The 17,848-nt window shown below is 37.4% G+C and overlaps 1 protein-coding gene across 5 annotated transcripts in view; it reads right to left on the bottom strand.

Moving 5' to 3' along the window:
• TBKBP1 (TBK1 binding protein 1) overlaps nucleotides 1-17,848 on the bottom strand; it is a 102,842-nt gene that overhangs the window by 10,929 nt on the left and 74,065 nt on the right. For 3 of the 5 annotated variants that reach the window (XM_070766998.1, XM_070766997.1, XM_070767000.1), the window contains exon 9: nucleotides 595-737. In XM_070766998.1, the coding sequence (XP_070623099.1) occupies nucleotides 595-737 (143 nt within the window). The remainder of the gene's footprint in view (nucleotides 1-594; nucleotides 738-17,848) is intronic. The other 2 variants (XM_070766999.1, XM_070767001.1) reach the window with 1 other exon arrangement.

The raw sequence follows: 17,848 nt of genomic DNA, 5'->3' as shown, positions 1-17,848 counted from the left end.
GATTGAAATTAGAATCATCATTTATTAAAGCAAGTGGGAAGGGATGAAGTACCACCTATCTCTGCAACATATAATGCCTTTTCTTTTGCACTTTTACAATGTAGGTCTTCTAAAATCCCACAAACTAAGTAGCCATGCTCTTTGGATCTGGGCATATAGAAATAATTCATCATGTGTTATTATAAAAATAATCAGAATACTTGTATGTTATCCATCAAAAACTATGAACAAATAGCAGCTAAATTTGGTGACACTAATGAAAATGAATTAACAACTGATGCAAGTCTAAACATTGTTGCTTTCCCTTTTTAACAAACGTGTCTGTGTTATTTGTTGATTGTAGACGAAAAAGTTTTCATTAGTTTGTTTGAGATACGTAATTCTTGATTGTTGCAAGAAAAGGAGGAGGAGGAGGAGGAGGAGGAGGAAGGGGAAGAAGAATGAGGAGAAGGAGAGGAAGAGGAAGAGGAAGAAGAAGGGGAAGGGGAAGAAGAAGAAGAAGAAGAAGAAGAAGAAGAAGAAGAAGAAGAAGAAGAAGAAGAAGAAACAAGCTCTATCTATACAGTCATTCCTTTGTGTCCAAATTCCACTCACCATTCATGACCTGCTCCTGCAAAAGAGTCCGGAGAATCTGACTTTGAAGAGAAGTCAGGTTTCTTAGGCGGCATAGCTCTTCAGTAAGTTCAGTGTATGCCAGGGCTAAATTTACTCTAACAAAAGACAAAAATAGGCAAAGCCTGAAAATATGTAAATGATGAAATATTTTGAATACAGAAAGCTATTTCTTCCAGCTCTCCTTTTACTGCACCTTTTCTGGGCCCTTATTGTTAGAAAAAGCCATAATATCTTCCTTTGGAGCTGACTTCTGACGACTACAGTTCCACCTACAACTATCATGAGCAAACTATCTTTTTTCTTCAGTAGATTGGTACAGTAAAACCTGAGCCACAGATAATACACTAGGCCAGGGGTCCCCAAACTTTTTACACAGGGCGCCAGTTCACTGTCCCTATGCACACTGCACATACCTTATCTTAAAGTAAAAAACAAAATGGGAATGTACTATTTAGAGGGGGGGAAGAAGTCTGAAATTCATATATGTTTATGTTTTGTTTTTAATTTTCTTTTGTTAACATCTGATTGGCTATACAAGGTTTTCTTGGCTTATAGAAAAATGTATAAAGAAAGAAGGAAGCCTTTTGGCATAATGGTTAATAAGTTAGAAAAATAATTGGTGTACTTTTGAAGGAAGATTAAGGAGGGAATTTAATTTAAAAAATGAATGTGACTGGATGACAAAACTAGAAAAAAAACTTTTGCAACTTTTTTGATGATTGATATTAGTTACTAACAAAATACCGCATTTTATTCATGGAAAATTAGATGGTTTGAATGTATGTTAAGAGAAAAATAAAAAAAATTACACCCCCAAAAAACAGTCCTTTCCTCTGTCCCTCCATTTCTCCTTCCTTCCTTCCTTCCTTCCTTCCTTCCTTCCTTCCTTCTTTCCCTCCTTCATTCCTCTCCACTTCTCGTTCCCTCCCTCTCTTTCCCTTTTCTTTCTTGCTCTCTTTTCCCTATGCTCCTGTCAATCACCGGCGGGCCGGATAAATGGCCTCAGCGAGCCGCATGCGGCCCACGAGCAGTAGTTTGGGGACCGCTGCTCTAGGCACTAGCTCAAAAAAAGAGTTGATCAACCATACAGATAGAACATTATCTGATTTCAGGATACCTCATATTTTAGGAAGTGGAAATTTCTTCATTTCTTCACAAGGGATTCTGTGCAAGTGAATGTCTAAAATATTTCTGCACCAAATTATGGACACATAATTTGTTAGATTTTTGCCAGATCCTACATAAAATGCATAATAATTTTAATTTGTAAGTTCAAAGGTACCTTGAATTTCAGGGGTTTATTTCTAATAGTAGAATGTAGTAATAGCAGAACCAGTAGTGATCTGAGCAGTAATGGATGACGATTTCAGCACTTGCATGTGACATATGTCAATAACATTATCAGGACATTATAAATAAACATTATAAATAAATAAATGAGAGAGTCCTGGGGCAATCAATGGAGGGGATTTTCCAAAGATGCTTTATGAGACCACCCTGGTATCACAAAATCAATTGCTCTTATGTGCTGATATAAAAACCAGCTCAGTAACATCATTTCAATAATGCAAAATTAAGCAATTGGCAAATTTATGGTTATACTGGGGCACTCTACCTAATTTCATATGCCCTCTGCAAGGAAAACTCCCTTCCCTGACAACAACTCTTAGGAAAGAGATAAGGGATGAAAGAAAATAATTTTTCTTTGTAATTTATCACGATGGCTTCACAGTAGAGAGTGACTGCAGTGATTACTCCCAGTTGCCATCTCCAATATCAAATAAAGGAGGACATATAGGTGAGGGGAGGTTAGCATGAAGCAGTGGATTTAATTGGTCTAATTACATCTCTCCTTTCTTCAGAGGCCCTAGGCAAACCTTTTTTAGCTTGGTTTCCAAGAGTGTGCATGCACAATAGTGTGCATGCGTCCACCCCCATAATGCAATGCCCCCCTGAGCATGTGCACAATCTCCTGCTGTGGCGGACTGCTGCCTGGACGGGGGGGAAACGCAGCAGAGTAGAGCACCCAATTGCACTTTAAGATGTTGAAAGAAAATGCAAGATGTCCTGCATAAGCCACACCCACAGTTGGTTTTGATAGCCCTTCACTGCTGCTGCCGCAGGGCATGAATGCACATACCCGATGCAAGTGCACAGGTGTTCAGTGAAGCCTCCAGACTTCTGGTAGGCCCATCAGGAAAGTGTCCTGAAGCCTGGTGAGAGTGAAAAACCGCCAAACGGGCCAAATGAAAGTTTGGAAATTTGGAGCCATTGGGTTGGTTTTGTGCCATTCCTAGGGTTCAGGAACTTGGCATTGGACCAGAGTACCTCCGGAACCGCCTGCTACCGCATGAATCCCAGCGGCTGATAAGGTCCCACAGAGTTGGCCTTCTCCGGGTCCCGTCGACTAAACAATGTCATCTGGCGGGCCCCAGGGGAAGAGCCTTCTCTGTGGCGGTCAAGGCCCTCTGGAATCAACTCCCCCCAGAGATTAGAACTGCTCCCACCCTCCTTGTCTTCCGTAAACTACTTAAGACCCACCTGTACCGCCAGGCATGGGGGATTTGAGACATCTTTCCCCCAGGCTTATTATAATATATGTTTGGTATGTATATGCTGTTTGGTTTTTAATTATGATAGGGTTTGTGCCATTATAATATTGTTTTTATCGTTGTTGTGAGCCGCCCCGAGTCTTCAGAGAGGGGCGGCATACAAATCTAATAAATTATTATTATTATTATTATTATTATTATTATTATTATTATTAAAAGAAGGTTGAAAATCAGCTGGCCACGCACATGCATGCTGCAGCTAACATAGGGTGATGTCTCATGTCCCCTGAGATATGTCTCTATGTGTCACCTGCGGCATGCATGCCATAGGTTTACCATCACTGTCTTAGGAATATCAATGAAATAAAGCAGCACCCAAGTTTGTCATTTATCATTCTCAAATAAAGAATATAAAAAGTATGGCTTTATTTTGCAGGTGTATGCAACAGTTAATGAAGCCAGGGATAATCCAAATCCAGGTATAACAGAAGTGCAACTTCCAGATTTGTGGGTTGCTAGGGGGAGTAGAAATTCTAGAAATACAACTATTATGAGTGGGGTCCCAAGATTACTTTAGGACTTTTAAAATGAATCTCAGCAGCAGAGATAATTCTCATACCTGGCTTGCATACTTAATGCTGGAGAGGAGAAGACTGAAATTTTACTTCAGAGGTATAACTATAGCAAGGATAATTAAGGTAAAACTTTAACAATTCCTCACACCCTTATCCTACTTAATTTGTGCAAGAACCAGACCTTCCAAAGAAAAATGGGCAAGTTTCTCCCAGGAAATCTATTCTGTATTTGTCTGTGGTCTATGACTGTAATAAACGGAATTGAATTGATTGTTGTGAATCCAATCCCTTTTCTTGTCAATTACAATTGTATTCATCACACCGAATGCCTACCATTGAGATAAAGACAAGAACAGTTCTTGATGATCATATATTTTCATTGGTTATCAAAATGAGTTCAAGTTTCAACTGGGACACTTTTCTATCAAGTTATTTTTTAAAAATTGTAAAGGATCCTGAAAGGGTACTGGAGGGTTACCCTTGTTACGATATTCTTAGATGGTTTGCAAAGCTCTTCGCCAACAAAGATACCCAACCTACCTGATTTTTTCCAGGAAAATCAGCTCATGGTCTCCCATATTTAGAAAATAAAGAGATGCTGAGGCTAGAAGGAATTTCTTCTGTGATAGCAACGGCAACCCAGCTGAAATTAGACTGACTCCCTCCTTAACTGCCTTCCAGTCTTTCAACCACAAACTGTTTCACAGAATGTTTGGTGATTGTGCTCTCACTCCCTGGCAAACTTTTTGTCTAGTTTATTTGCTTATTGATTTTGTTTGTTTGTTTGGTTCAGCTTTAACTGTTAAAGTTAACAGTCTGACTGTTTGGACTGTTGACCGTTGCAAGATGCCTAGTTAATGTCACCTTGAGTTTTAATTTCTTTAGTAATTGCAATTTATTCTGCTTATTTTGTGCATCTATATTTCTTTATTGAAGCCAGAAGGTACCGAGAAATAAGAAGATTAAACACTCCAGGAATTTTTATGCTGCTTATTAACAACTGATAGTTTGATAAGGAGAATGACAGGACGTAACCCAGGAGGTTACAACTTTCTTCACCAAGATGTTATAGCTGATTGTGCTGTACAGTCACTTCAGAACCAGGAAACCTAGTTAAGAGAAAAGTTGAGAACACAATAATAATGGAATATACGTATTGCATGTAAGTCTGTTGAATTTGGATCCTTTTTCTCCTTCCTCTTTTATTCTCGCTCATTTCTCTGCCTCATCCACTTGATATTTTTAAAGATGAGATTTTTTTAAAAAAATACACAACTAAGAACAAAATAAGTTCCTGATTCTCATGATTGGAACATGAAAAATAAACCTTAAGTTCTTATGCCCAATGAAGAGAGTAGAACTGCAACAATTGTGGTTTTGTATCCTCAACTGCAACCACCAGCACAACTATGTGGTTTAGCTACATGCTTGGTTAAGTTAAATTTTACCTAGAAACAAATGAAACCACTAAGTTTGCATTTCGAGGCCCCAATCCAGAAAATCATTGATATAAAATAGACTATGTATATGTTATACCAGGCCTCTTATAATCCTTACCAACAGCCCTTTAAACTGGGTCTGTATGATTCTTCACACACTATAGATATGGAAGAAATATTTTGAAAAAACAATTCCCCCATGGCAGTTTGCCATAATCTTGGTACCTGTCATAGATATGATTTTATAGTCCTAGAATTCCACAACCAGCATGCATTTGGAAAGAATTCTGTAAGTTGTAACGGGTGTGTGTGTGTGTGTGTGTGTGTGTGTGTATGTATGTATGTATGTGGAGGTGACCCAGTTTAAAGCTATCAAAGTGTGGATTGTGATTTGACGTACCCTAGCTCTTACTGTAATACATTTTCACAAATTGTTCACATAGGAATAGAAAAATTAGAGAAAAATGTGTATTCATTTTGTGATTGTGCACATTTGAATCATTCTGCTGTCGCATCTATGTACAGAATTGTTCTTTCCAAGGCAAATTGGATTGTTTGAATTTTTATTTTCTTCTGTTCAAAGTCTTTGGAGATTTTTCTGTTTAGTTGTGTCCAATTCTCAGAGACTGTTTGGACAAGTCTCTGTAATTTTTTTGGCAAGATTTTTCAGAAGTGGTTTGCTATTGCTTCCTTCCTACAGCTAAGAAAAACAATTCCTGATTGATTAGTCACCTACCTGGTTTCATGCTTAAAGCAGCACTGGAATTCACAATCTCCTGGTTTCTAACCTGATTCTTAATCACTACACCAAACTGACTGAACATTTGTTTGATTGGATAGGCTTAAATGTGAGCGAATCTATATCCATATGCCAAAAGCCAACCTGAGTCCCCTGGAGAAGGGTGGTCTAGAAATCCTAAATCAATCAATCAATATTTTTGCTCATTGTCCTGCCTGATAACAGAAATGCTGTGCTCAATTGTGGTCATACGTGAAGGACTACCATTAATGATACATATATAGTATGATGAGCCGGGGTGGCGCAGCAGGTAGAGTGCTGTACTGCAGGCCACTGAAGCTGACTGTAGATCTGAAGGTCAGCAGTTCAAATCTCATCACCGGCTCAAGGTTGACTCAGCCTTCCATCCTTCCAAGGTGGGTAAAATGAGGACCCGGATTGTGGGGGCAATAGGCTGGCTCTGTTAAAAAAGTGCTATTGCTAACATGTTGTAAGCCGCCCTGAGTCTAAGGAGAAGGGGGGCATAAAAATTGAATAAATAAATAAATAAATAATAAATAAATGTCACAAAAGTGAATATACCCCCTCACATTTTGTAAATATTTAAGTATATATTTTCATATGACAACACTCAAGAAATGACAGTGGGCTACATTGTAAAGTAGTGAGCACACAGCTTGTATAACAGTGTAAGCGTGCTGTCTCAAAATAACACAACGCACAGCCATTAATGTCTAAACATCTGCAACAAAAGTGAGTAAACTCCTAAGTGATAATGTCCAAATGGGGCTCAAGTAGCCATTTTCTCTCCCTGGTGCCATACGGATACAAAGTCTCAGGTGTGAAGGGGGAGCAGATATGCTAAATTTGAGGTTATCACTCTCTCTCTGTCCTACTGGTCATTGGAAGTTCAACAGGGCACCCCATGGAAATGAACTCTCTGAGGATCTGAAAAAACAAATTGTTGCTCTACATAAGGATGGCCTAGGCTATACAATGATTGGCAAGACCCTGAAACTGAGCTGCATGGTGGCCAAGGTCATATAGCAGTTTAACAGGATAGGTTCAACTCAGAATAGGCCTCGACATGGTTGAGTGCCCATGCTCCCCCCCCCCCCCCCCCCCAGCGTCATATCCGGAGGTTAGCTTTGGGAGTACTGCAAGCATTGCTGCAGAGATTGAAGGGGTGTGAGAGGGTCAGTTTGTCAGTACTCAGACCATACGCCGCACACTGTTTCAAATTGGTCTGCAAGGGCTGTTGTCCCAGAAGGAGACCTCTTCTAAAGATGATGCACAAGAAAACCCGCAGTTTGCTGCAGGCCAGCCGACTAAGGACATGGATTTCTGGAACCATTATCCAATGAGATCAAGATAAACTTATTTGGTTCAGATGGTGTCAAGTGTGTGTGGAGGCAACCAGGTGAGGCATACAAAGACAAGTGTGTCTTGCCTACAGTCAAGCATGGTGATGGGAATGTCATGGTCTGGGACTGCATGAATACTGCCAGCACTGGGTAGCTACAGTTCATTGAGGGAATCCTGAATGTCAACATATACTGTGACCTACTGAAGCTGAGCATGATGCCTTCCCTTCAGAGACTGGGCTAAGGGCAATATTTCAACAGGATAACTACCTAAATACACCTCCAAAATGACCACTGGCTTGCTAAAGAAGCTGAGGGTAAAGGTGATAGACTGGCCAAGCATGTCTCCAGACCTAATCCCTATTGAGCATCTGTAGAGCATCCTGAAGCTGGAGATGCACAAGGTCTCTAGCATCCACCAGCTCCATGACATCATCATGGAGGAGTGGAAGAGGGCTCCAGTGGCCACCTATGAACTCTGGTGAATTCTGCACAAGAGGGTTAAGGCACTGCTGGAAAATAATTTTATGGCTACACAAAATATTGACAGTTTGGGCCCCATTTGGACATTATCACATAGGGGAGTATTCACTTTAGTTGCCAGAGGTTTAGGCATTAATTGCTGTGTTATTTTGAAGGGACGACACATTTACACTGTTATACAAGCTGTATAGCCATTACTTTACATTGTAGCCAAGTGTCATCAAGTGTCATTTCTTGAGTGTTGTCATTTACAAAATATTTAAAGCTATCCCGAGTCCTTGGAGAAGGGGCAGCATACAAATCAAATTAATAAAAATAAAATAATAAAATAAAATGTGAGGGAGTGTACTCACTTCTGTGACATACTCGCAGACAGGCAGCATATACAGTACATCCAATAGATAGATAGATTAGATAGATAGATAGATAGACGGATGGATGGATGGATGGTTGGTAGGTAGGTAGGTAGGTAGATAGATAGATAGATACTGTATATGATGTTTGTATGTTAGACAGATATGAGTCCCATCAATTAAGAAAACGTCAGTCCTTTAAAAAATGAACAAACATAAATTTTATTTCAAGTATCTGAACTTTATGGGGTTTCAGTTCTAAGGCTGTCTTAGATATGATGGATCAGAATTAGCATTCCCACAATAGGTATAGCTTAAATCAGTGTTTTTCAACCAGTGTTGCCGGGGCACACTAGTGTGCCGCGAGACATGGTCAGGTGTGCCGCGAAGCTCAGAGAGAAAGAAAGCAAGAGAGAGAGCAAGAGAGAGAAAGAAAGCAAGAGAGAGAGAGAAAGAAAGGGAGCGAAGGAGAGAGAGAGAAAGACATAGAGGGAGGTATGGAGGGAAGAGAGAAAGAGCAAAAAGAGAGAGAGAAGGAAGGAAGAGAAAGAAAGAGGGATGGAGAGAGAGAGGAAGGAAGAGGAAGGAAGGGAGAGAAAGAGGGAGGGAGAAAGAAAAGCAAGAGAGAGAGAGAAAGAGAGGGAGGGAAGGAGAGAGAGAGAAAGACATAGAGGGAGGTAGGGAGGGAGAGAGAAAGAGCAAAAAAGAGAGGAAGAAAGGAAGAGAAAGAAAGAGGGATGGTGAGAGAGAGAAAGAAAGAGGAAGGAAGGAGAGAAAGAGGGAGGGAGAAAGAAATAGAGCGAAGGGGGAGGAAGAGAGAGAGAGAGAGATTTTTTTAGTCCAAACTTTTTTTAGCCCCCCCCCCCCGCTCAATGTGCCCCAGGGGTTTCGTAAATGTAAAAAAATGTGCCGCGACTCAAAAAACGTTGAAAATCACTGGCTTAAATATCTGAAGAACAACCATTTCAAATTACTAATTGCTGACCTAAAATGACAGATTGCTTGTTCCTTCGGGAGCAAGAAGGAATAGCACTTTTTCCTCGTGCTAGGTTTGCCCAACATTATGGAGAAGAATCAAATTTAATTAAATAGCTGCTTCTTTCCTCATACAATCTGTGCTCAGATGAACATTTTCTCATGTTGTCCTCTATCAATTCAATTAATTAATTTATCTGCAGCCATTTTCATTCTGTGGCATTCTCTCTTTGGTAGCTAACATCGTTCTAGTGCTTTGATGAGCTACAAAGACGCTCCTAAGGTATTCATTATAATTTCTGAAGATATTTTTAAAAGCAAATTGTGCAGAAATATATTAACATAATTATAAAAGCAATATATTTAGCTAATCCCTCCAAAAATGGTCTGTGGAAAAGATTAAGATTCAAATATCCAGTCATTTACCGGATGTCAATATCTGCCAATCTCTACTCAGTGAAGGTTTCTTTGATTACTTTTTTTTTAATGAAAGTGTAAAGGGCTATCTCAATCCCTGAAAAAACATGCTTATGATCTATCAGCATATGACGAATGTGATAAAACCATAATTAGAAAATAAAAAATAAAGGGATATTAAAATAGTACATATTTATGTATATATGATTTGATACTGAGGAACTTGTGTTGCTATACCTGTTTTGTAGCTTGATCATAAATATTCTGTAAAACTCAGAACAAATAAATATGATAAATAAAATAAACTGGGAACGGGACTTTATGTGGTTTCAAAAAGGTTTGTGTGTTTCTAAGAGTTACAACAAAAATTGTAATTGTTAGTTTTATAGGGGCAGAAAGGGACAATAATTTTAACATATGGAGAAGTTGTTAAATAGTTGCATTTAGAAACATAGAAACATAGAAGACTGACGGCAGAAAAAGACCACATGGTCCATCTAGTCTGCCCTTATACTATTTCCTGTATTTTATCTTACAATGGATATATGTGTATCCCAGGCATGTTTTAAATTCAGTTACTGTGGATTTACTAACCACATCTGCTGGAAGTTTGTTCCAAGGATCTACTACTCTTTCAGTGAAATAATATTTTCTCATGTTGCTTTTGATCTTTCCCCCCAACTAACTTCAGATTGTGTCCCCTTGTTCTTGTGTTCACTTTCCCTATTAAAAACACTTCCCTCCTGAACCTTATTTAACCCTTTAACATATTTAATTTAATTTATTTTAATTTCATATGTACTAATATGAAATGTATAATGTTTATATTACATTAATTTTAATTTTGTTCTTTTTAGAATATTATAAAATGTTTTGGATTACCTGTAGATTTCCCCCCCACTCCATATAATTTACTCGTTTATTGCCATTCTCTCTGACATTCTGAATAATTTATCCTGGATAATAATACGTTAATTGTAATAACTGCTATTTTTATGTTTTACCTGAACTAATCCTTTTAATAAGCAGCTTCCCAACCTTTTGGGCAGCAGGGGAGCGATTCTATGGAGAAAGGTATTTCTGTGGCCTGAAAGGGAGTGGTTTTATGTGCTGTCTGCCTCCTGAAGATGTGGCTTTGCCTTGTTTGTGCGGACCCATTTTCAAGCATGCCGTGGACCAGTGCCGGTCCAGAAGACTGGGGATTGGGGATTCCTGCTTTAAATAATCTAATGCAATATTTACAATATGGTCTCCCATATTCCACTCAAAAACCAAATGCTGCCTTTCATTTGGTTTTTAACTTTTATTATTTATTTATTTATTATTATTTTATTTCACTTTATTTCACAAATATTATTGCTAAATTTTATATTTTGTATTTTTTTTCATTGTCATAAGCCATGTTGAGTGTTAATGCAAACAACAACAGAGGACTGTAATTTTAATTAATAAATAAAGAAGCAAACAAGCGGATAGCCTACGATCAGAAAAACTTATACATTTCTACTGTTAAAAAAACATGCCCTTATTTTTAAAAATGTGATAATCAATACTTTTTAAAAACTTAGCTTATGGTCTTTATTAATGTTATTTGACTTTTATTAAATAAATACAGTTAAGAAAGCAGACAAATTAGATTCTTGTGATGAGAGCTTATGTCAAAACAAACTTCATTTCATGTCACTGTCCTGTCTATAAAGACATATTTAAGATTGTCACATTAATTTCCTTTTGTAATACTTCACCATATTATTCTGTTTAATCCAAAATAGCTCAAAAGGCAGATCTTTTCTTTTAGTTCATCAAACCACAGCTACTGATATATCTCAAAATCCACTCGTTCTTTTAAAAATGTTGTAGTATATTCTCTAAATTCTTTTTTTTTTTTAAAACAAACTCACTAGAGTACAATATGAAATCCATATCAAATATGGGAAATTTTAAATCATATCAAAACTTTACACAGGAAAGCCCAATGATTAATATATTTAACTCCATAATAAAAAAAAAATTGTTCACATAAAATGTTTAACAGTTATACTTGCACAGCATACTAAGCTTGCATACTAAGCATACTAAGCTTGCTTGATGTTAGCCATGCTTAGCATTTTGTAGTTTAATATATTGTGTGAATCCAGTTGTTTACTTAGTTTATGATTAAGTATAGTATGCAAACCCAGAAAATGGGCTTATTCAGAATGAATAGTTTCAGAATAAAATAAAATGAAAACCACTATTTGGGAATCATCTCCAATCTTCCTTACCTTTGGAGGAAACTTTCTATAATTAAACTAATTAATTAAATAGCCTGTTTTATTTTTTAAACAATGTTTCAGCAATGGTTTTTCGGTACTTAGCTCATCTATTTTTTCTGAACATTTCCCACAAAGATTGACATTATCATCATTATTTTCATTATCTTAATCTCAAGAATTAACAACCTCAAGATGAAATACACATAAAGTTCAAAATTCAAAAAAGCGATGAACAGCAACTCTATCTGTGTATAAATGTAATCAGGAAAAAAAATGTACATTTCATATTTTTCTAAGTTTCTATTCCTCAAGGTTCTGGATAATATAGATGAGAGGTTTTATTCATTAAAAAGGACTTGCTGGTTTTTTGGTTCTCAATTGCATATACAGTGGTCCCTTGACTTTCGCGGGGGATACGTTCTAAGACTGACCGCGAAAGTCAAATTTCTGCGAAGTAGAGATGCTCCCTTCCTTCCTTCACGTCTATACTCACTGTAGACTGAGGATTGGTATAGTTCAGTGATGGCAAACCTTTTTTCCTTCGGGTGCCGAAAGAGCATGTGTGCATGCGTGCATGCTATCGTGCATGCTCGAGTGCCCACACCATAATTCAATGCCTCAGGAGGTGAAAAATGCTTCCCCCATCCCTCCGGAGGATGGAAATGGCCTGTTTTCCAATTCCTGGTGGGCCCAGTAGACTCGTGTTTCACCCTCCCAGGCTCCAAAGGCTTCTCTTGAAGCCGGGGGAGGGTAAAAACACCCTCCCCCCATTCCCCCGGAGGCTCCCTGGAAGCCAAAAACACACACCTCTGTGCGAGCCAAAAATCAGTTGGCTGGCACACACATGCACATGCATGAGCTAGGGCAACAGCTTGTGTGCTAGCAGATATGGCTCTGTGTGCCACCCTGTGGTACCTGTGCCATAGGTTTGCCATCATTGGTATAGCTTATGCAATATAGAATGAATGCATGAACATTTTACATGGATTTATAATTAGTAAACATGGAAAATGTTCAATGTGCATGATGTATATGAAACAGAAAAATGTACTCTTTATCAAAATATTTATGTTGCCTTATCTGTTGTCCATAATGGAAAATAAATATGATAAAGCAATATAAAGTAATACATAAAATACTTAAACCAGGAACTGCAAGACAAGAATTAAAAACTATTTAACCTGTCTTCCATTGTTGCCCCCATTTGTTTATATCCAATTTTCAAGAGACATGTGAGATCATTTTCCCTTTGCTTAAGAAAGCGTGCCTGAAATAAATAAACAAATCAGAACAAACCAGGGTCTGATCCACATAAAATTTACTTATGCCACATTCCATTTCTACTTTAATGATAACAGTATTGCAAATAACTTAAATAAAATTATGCAAAATATTATGCATTATTAAGTCATCCACAAAAGCCAAAATTTTCATCAAAACAATGAAAGAAGCAAGCTGTTGCAAATGCGAGCTCGTTTCCTTTTATACTTGGAAGTACTGTATATTACAACACAGCACAAGCACAAATGGGGCAGAATTTATATATGGCATTGTGCCATGGCATTTTTCATTGGCCTACCTTCCCTGTCCTTGAAGACACCTGACATGGACTAGCTGACCTGAAGTCCTTTCAGCCTGCTGACCTAACTGTTCATTGCAAAACTTTCACTGCCTCTTGACCTTGAATATGAGAGCCTTCAAAGAGAAGTCATTATGGGCCAACAATAATGTTGCCTCTCTTTCTTTTCCATTATATACCATCCTTTCTACCAAGGACTACCTGTATTCAAAGTGTGGGAAAACCAGCCTGAGACTAAATCAAGAGATGGTTACAAGGAGATTTCACTCATGCCCTGTTTGCTAAATGATTTGATGTCACTAGGCTTGTAACTTTTATAGGGAAAAGCTGTCCCCTTGTACTCTAATAAAATGCGGCATAGTCTTATAAAAGGATCATCAAATTAAAATCAACTGTCCTGATTTTAAACAGAATATTAAAAATATATATTATCCACCGCCATTCCTCCTATTGCAGCTTTCAATATCAACCACTACCAAAACATCTTAGCTATCAAATCAATATTCATACACCAAAACATAAAAAACCAGTATGTTCCTAGATCAGAAAGAGTAGCCTAATCCCTTTGGAACCTGATGCCAGAGAAAGAGACATGGAAGTTGTTGCCCTGCCTTCCATTCTCTTTTTCAGGGCATTTTCCTCAGAGTTGTTGGTGAAAATGGTACTAGGAACAATTGAAGGAGAAATCACACTAAGCACACTTCTCCATAGGTTTTCCCACACCTTCCTCCCTTTTGGTTCATGAATCCATTCATCCTCCTGCACAGATGATGAATGCCCTGTCCTGCATGAAGAAAGTGGGGATCTAGCTGGAACAGATTTCAAGAACTGTTTTTCTTCTGAGGAAAAAAAACCCCTTGGAACAACTACTCAATTACCTTTCCTCCAATGTAGTATCCTCTCAATGTCTTAAAACTATAATTCCAATATTTCTTAGAATGGTCAAGAAATTGTACTCAAGCACACCTGAAGGACACCAGAACAGGAAAGACTGTCTTAAATTAACTGTTTTTTGTGTAGGTAATTAACTGCTGATCATGAATGTAAAGTACTTTCCTAATAGCCAGGTAGCATCAATAAGAACCTGGAACTTGTCTTATTGAATCAGGTTACAGGGATATCTTAATCCAGTGTTTTGTTTCTCTTAGCAATATCTCCGAGGTCCCTATAAGGCACCTGTCTGTTTCTCTCACTGTGGTTTCTCTGAAACTCAGGTTCTGCCATTTTGAGAGAAGAAGGAAAACATCTCTATTTTCTCTATGCCATTCATGACATAATACAACTCAAACTTATTCTCTTTCTCCATGAATGATATTCTCCATTCAAGTTAGGGGTACTTATATAATTCTGACTGTGGATTGAAGAATTCCAGATAACTTACAGAAGAGATATTTAAAAGAATATTAACATATAACCAATCAGTATTTTGGAGTCTTCGGAGAGGGGTGGCACACAAATCTAATAAATTATTATTATTATTATTATTATTATTATTGTTGTTGTTGTTGTTGTTGTTTTGCTTTTTTATATTATTATTATTATTATTATTATTATTATTATTATTATTATTAAAGTCCAAGAAAATATAACCAGCAATATTATCAATACATAAATGGCAACCTTTAATAGTAGTAATAAAATGCAAAGGAAAATGCCATTAAATAATCGCCCCCGCCCCAAGAACTATAATTTCTATCACTCACAGAAAAATCCCCTACATGGTATACGTTAGAACTTCAGGAAGTTCAATATATTTTGTCTAGAGGTGAGAAAAAGATCAGAGTTTTATAACTGGCTGAAATAACCAGCTTGGGAATAGGAGTAATTAGTAGATGTCCAATGCATTAGAGGTGAAACAGGCTAAATTTTCTGACTAATAGGCATCTTTGGCATTATTGCTGCTTCTCAAACGGTTGTCATAGAGACTATATATGCCACGGTAAATAACATCTTTAATAGAAGGTTGCTCTGTGCCACTCATGTGAACATATGCATAAAAATCTGTGCACCAGTTGTGGGTTCCAAAACCTGCTGCTACCAGTTCACACACGCGTGTGACACCTATGCACATGCCCAGAAGCATCCTCGGTGGGTGGGCGAAGCCGCCTACCACCGCTACCAGTTGCCAGAACCAGACCGGATTGGGAGTAACCCTCCACTGATGTGAACCGAAACACTGAGACATATTTTTTCCAGCCCAAACTGATGTTTGCCCTTTTCTGGACATGATCATATTATCATTTTTATTTTATAAGCATGCAACTGGAGTCCCTATGGGGCTGAGGAAAGACTGAGCAATCTATGATGCCCTCTCCCCTCAATTTTATATCTCTCTTTCCTAAATCTATTTCCCCCAGTTATGCAGTGGAACACAGGGGTCTCTTTGTGGCTTGTAGATGGCTAGAAAAACTCTCAGTCTTCAGCCACTGCGGAAGGAAAGAAGTATACCTCATAAACAAGACCAACCTATACACAACCAAACAAAAGAGCAGAAACCACAGTGTTATCTGCCAGCTCAGGGCGGATGGATGGGCAGAGTATTGTGGGAGAGGAAACAGCAAGGCAGAACTAAAGTACCACCCTTTAAAAAAGGGCTGAGAATGAATGGAGCCACAAAACCTTTATTTGTCATATATATTTGGAGTGCTATTTTTAAGCTTTCACACGTGTGATATATTTACCAGCTAAGTTTGTCAGTGGCACAATGACCACCGAGATTACACTATATATTTTATCTTAGAAATGAGGACCTACTAAGGACGGTATTGTGTGCTCCTGAAAAACCATGAACAGCAGTACAAGAAAATCTGGAGTATCAGTTTCAAAACTGGATGTAAATTTCTATGATTTGAAGGCTTAGATTATTAAATATAATATATTAAGTTAACCCAGGAAACAGGTGTCCAAATCACCTTCAAAAGCCATCCATAAAAGGAAAGAATGTGTTGTGAGCAAGTACTGCTGTCTCATAATTCACTTGCAGCCTTGGGTATCTTATCATCTCCTAAATCGATAATCAAGGAAATATTCGTGTGATGTTCAGTTATTTTCAACCTCAAATTTGGTTCATAATATTTCTATATCAATTGGCAGTTTTTTTAAAAGTGCCCAAACATTCTTACATTTAAATTTAGATTAAAATTGAAATGTTTCAATATTCAACTGAAATAATGCATTTCAAATTAATAATATCTCACAATGTAAATGCATTATATTTATAGTAATTGTACACCTTTCATTGGACAAATTTTTTAAGTGTTCACATTGGGTTTTTTGTGACAAAACTAGCAAAGACAATATAAAATGTGATCAGAATCAAGATTCTCTTTATAATCCCAGATCTCAGATGTTGCTTTAGAAAGATTACTACAAGTTCTTTGCTTATACAAGTATTATATGCTCGGCTTTCCTTGATTGAGTCAAGCTGCTTTCCTGATGCTATCCCTAGACATAGCTCAGTACTTTGAACCCAACAATTTGTTTTAAAAGTCCAAGCAGAGTAATAAGTTGCTGTACTTTTGGAATGAAACCAAAACTTTATATTGAAACGGGATAGAAAACAGGGCAGAAAGAAATACCCATCCAAGTAATATAGTTACTGCAGTTTTATTTTCAAAGGGGTACGTTTATGTTGATGAACTCATAACAGAAAAAGAGAATTGCAAAATGAAAACAAGTTTTGGTGAAAAAAAATCCCAGAGAGATACAATCGTGTGTAACAATCAACATACATTTATTATTGTTGTTGTTGTTGTTATTATTATTATTATCATGGTCCATCTAGTCTGCCCTTATACTATTTCCTGTGTTTTATCTTAGGATGGATATATGTTTATCCCAGGCATGTTTAAATTCAGTTACTGTGGATTTACCAACCATGTCTGCTGGAAGTTTGTTCCAAGGATCTACTACTCTTTCAGTGAAATAATATTTCCTCACGTTGCTTTTGATCTTTCCCCCAACTAACTTCAGATTGTGTCCCCTTGTTCTTGTGTTCACTTTCCTATTAAAAACACTTCCCTCCTGAACCTTATTTAACCCTTTAACATATTTAAATGTTTCGATCATGTCCCCCCTTTTCCTTGGCACCATAACCTTGGTACATTGGAGCACAATTTTTTAAATGAAGTATATACTCTATCAGAACCAAAGTTTACCAAAATTTCTTTGCTACACCTGTGATATTATATGCCATGAGGTCAAAAATCATGACGAAAAACACTTTATTCAATCCATTTAGAAAATGTTTGGCTAATCATTAAAATTATTTTTTCTTGTTAGTTAATGAAGTAACAAAATAACTTGAGTTCACCAATCTGTAGCAACAGACTGAAGAAATATAGAAATAATATTTCTGCAAAGTAGATATGCTATAATTTGCAGAACACAATTCAAAGGGCAAATGCTGGAAACACTGTGTAAATCCTATCTCCTGTGTCATTTCCAAAAGACCAGTTCTTCCCCCAAATAGGAAGTTATCTCGGAATTTTATTTCATTTCAC

The sequence above is a fragment of the Erythrolamprus reginae genome, chromosome Z (assembly GCF_031021105.1).
Source record: "Erythrolamprus reginae isolate rEryReg1 chromosome Z, rEryReg1.hap1, whole genome shotgun sequence".
Lineage (NCBI taxonomy): Eukaryota > Metazoa > Chordata > Lepidosauria > Squamata > Dipsadidae > Erythrolamprus > Erythrolamprus reginae.
This window is presented reverse-complemented; position numbering and strand designations above follow the sequence as displayed.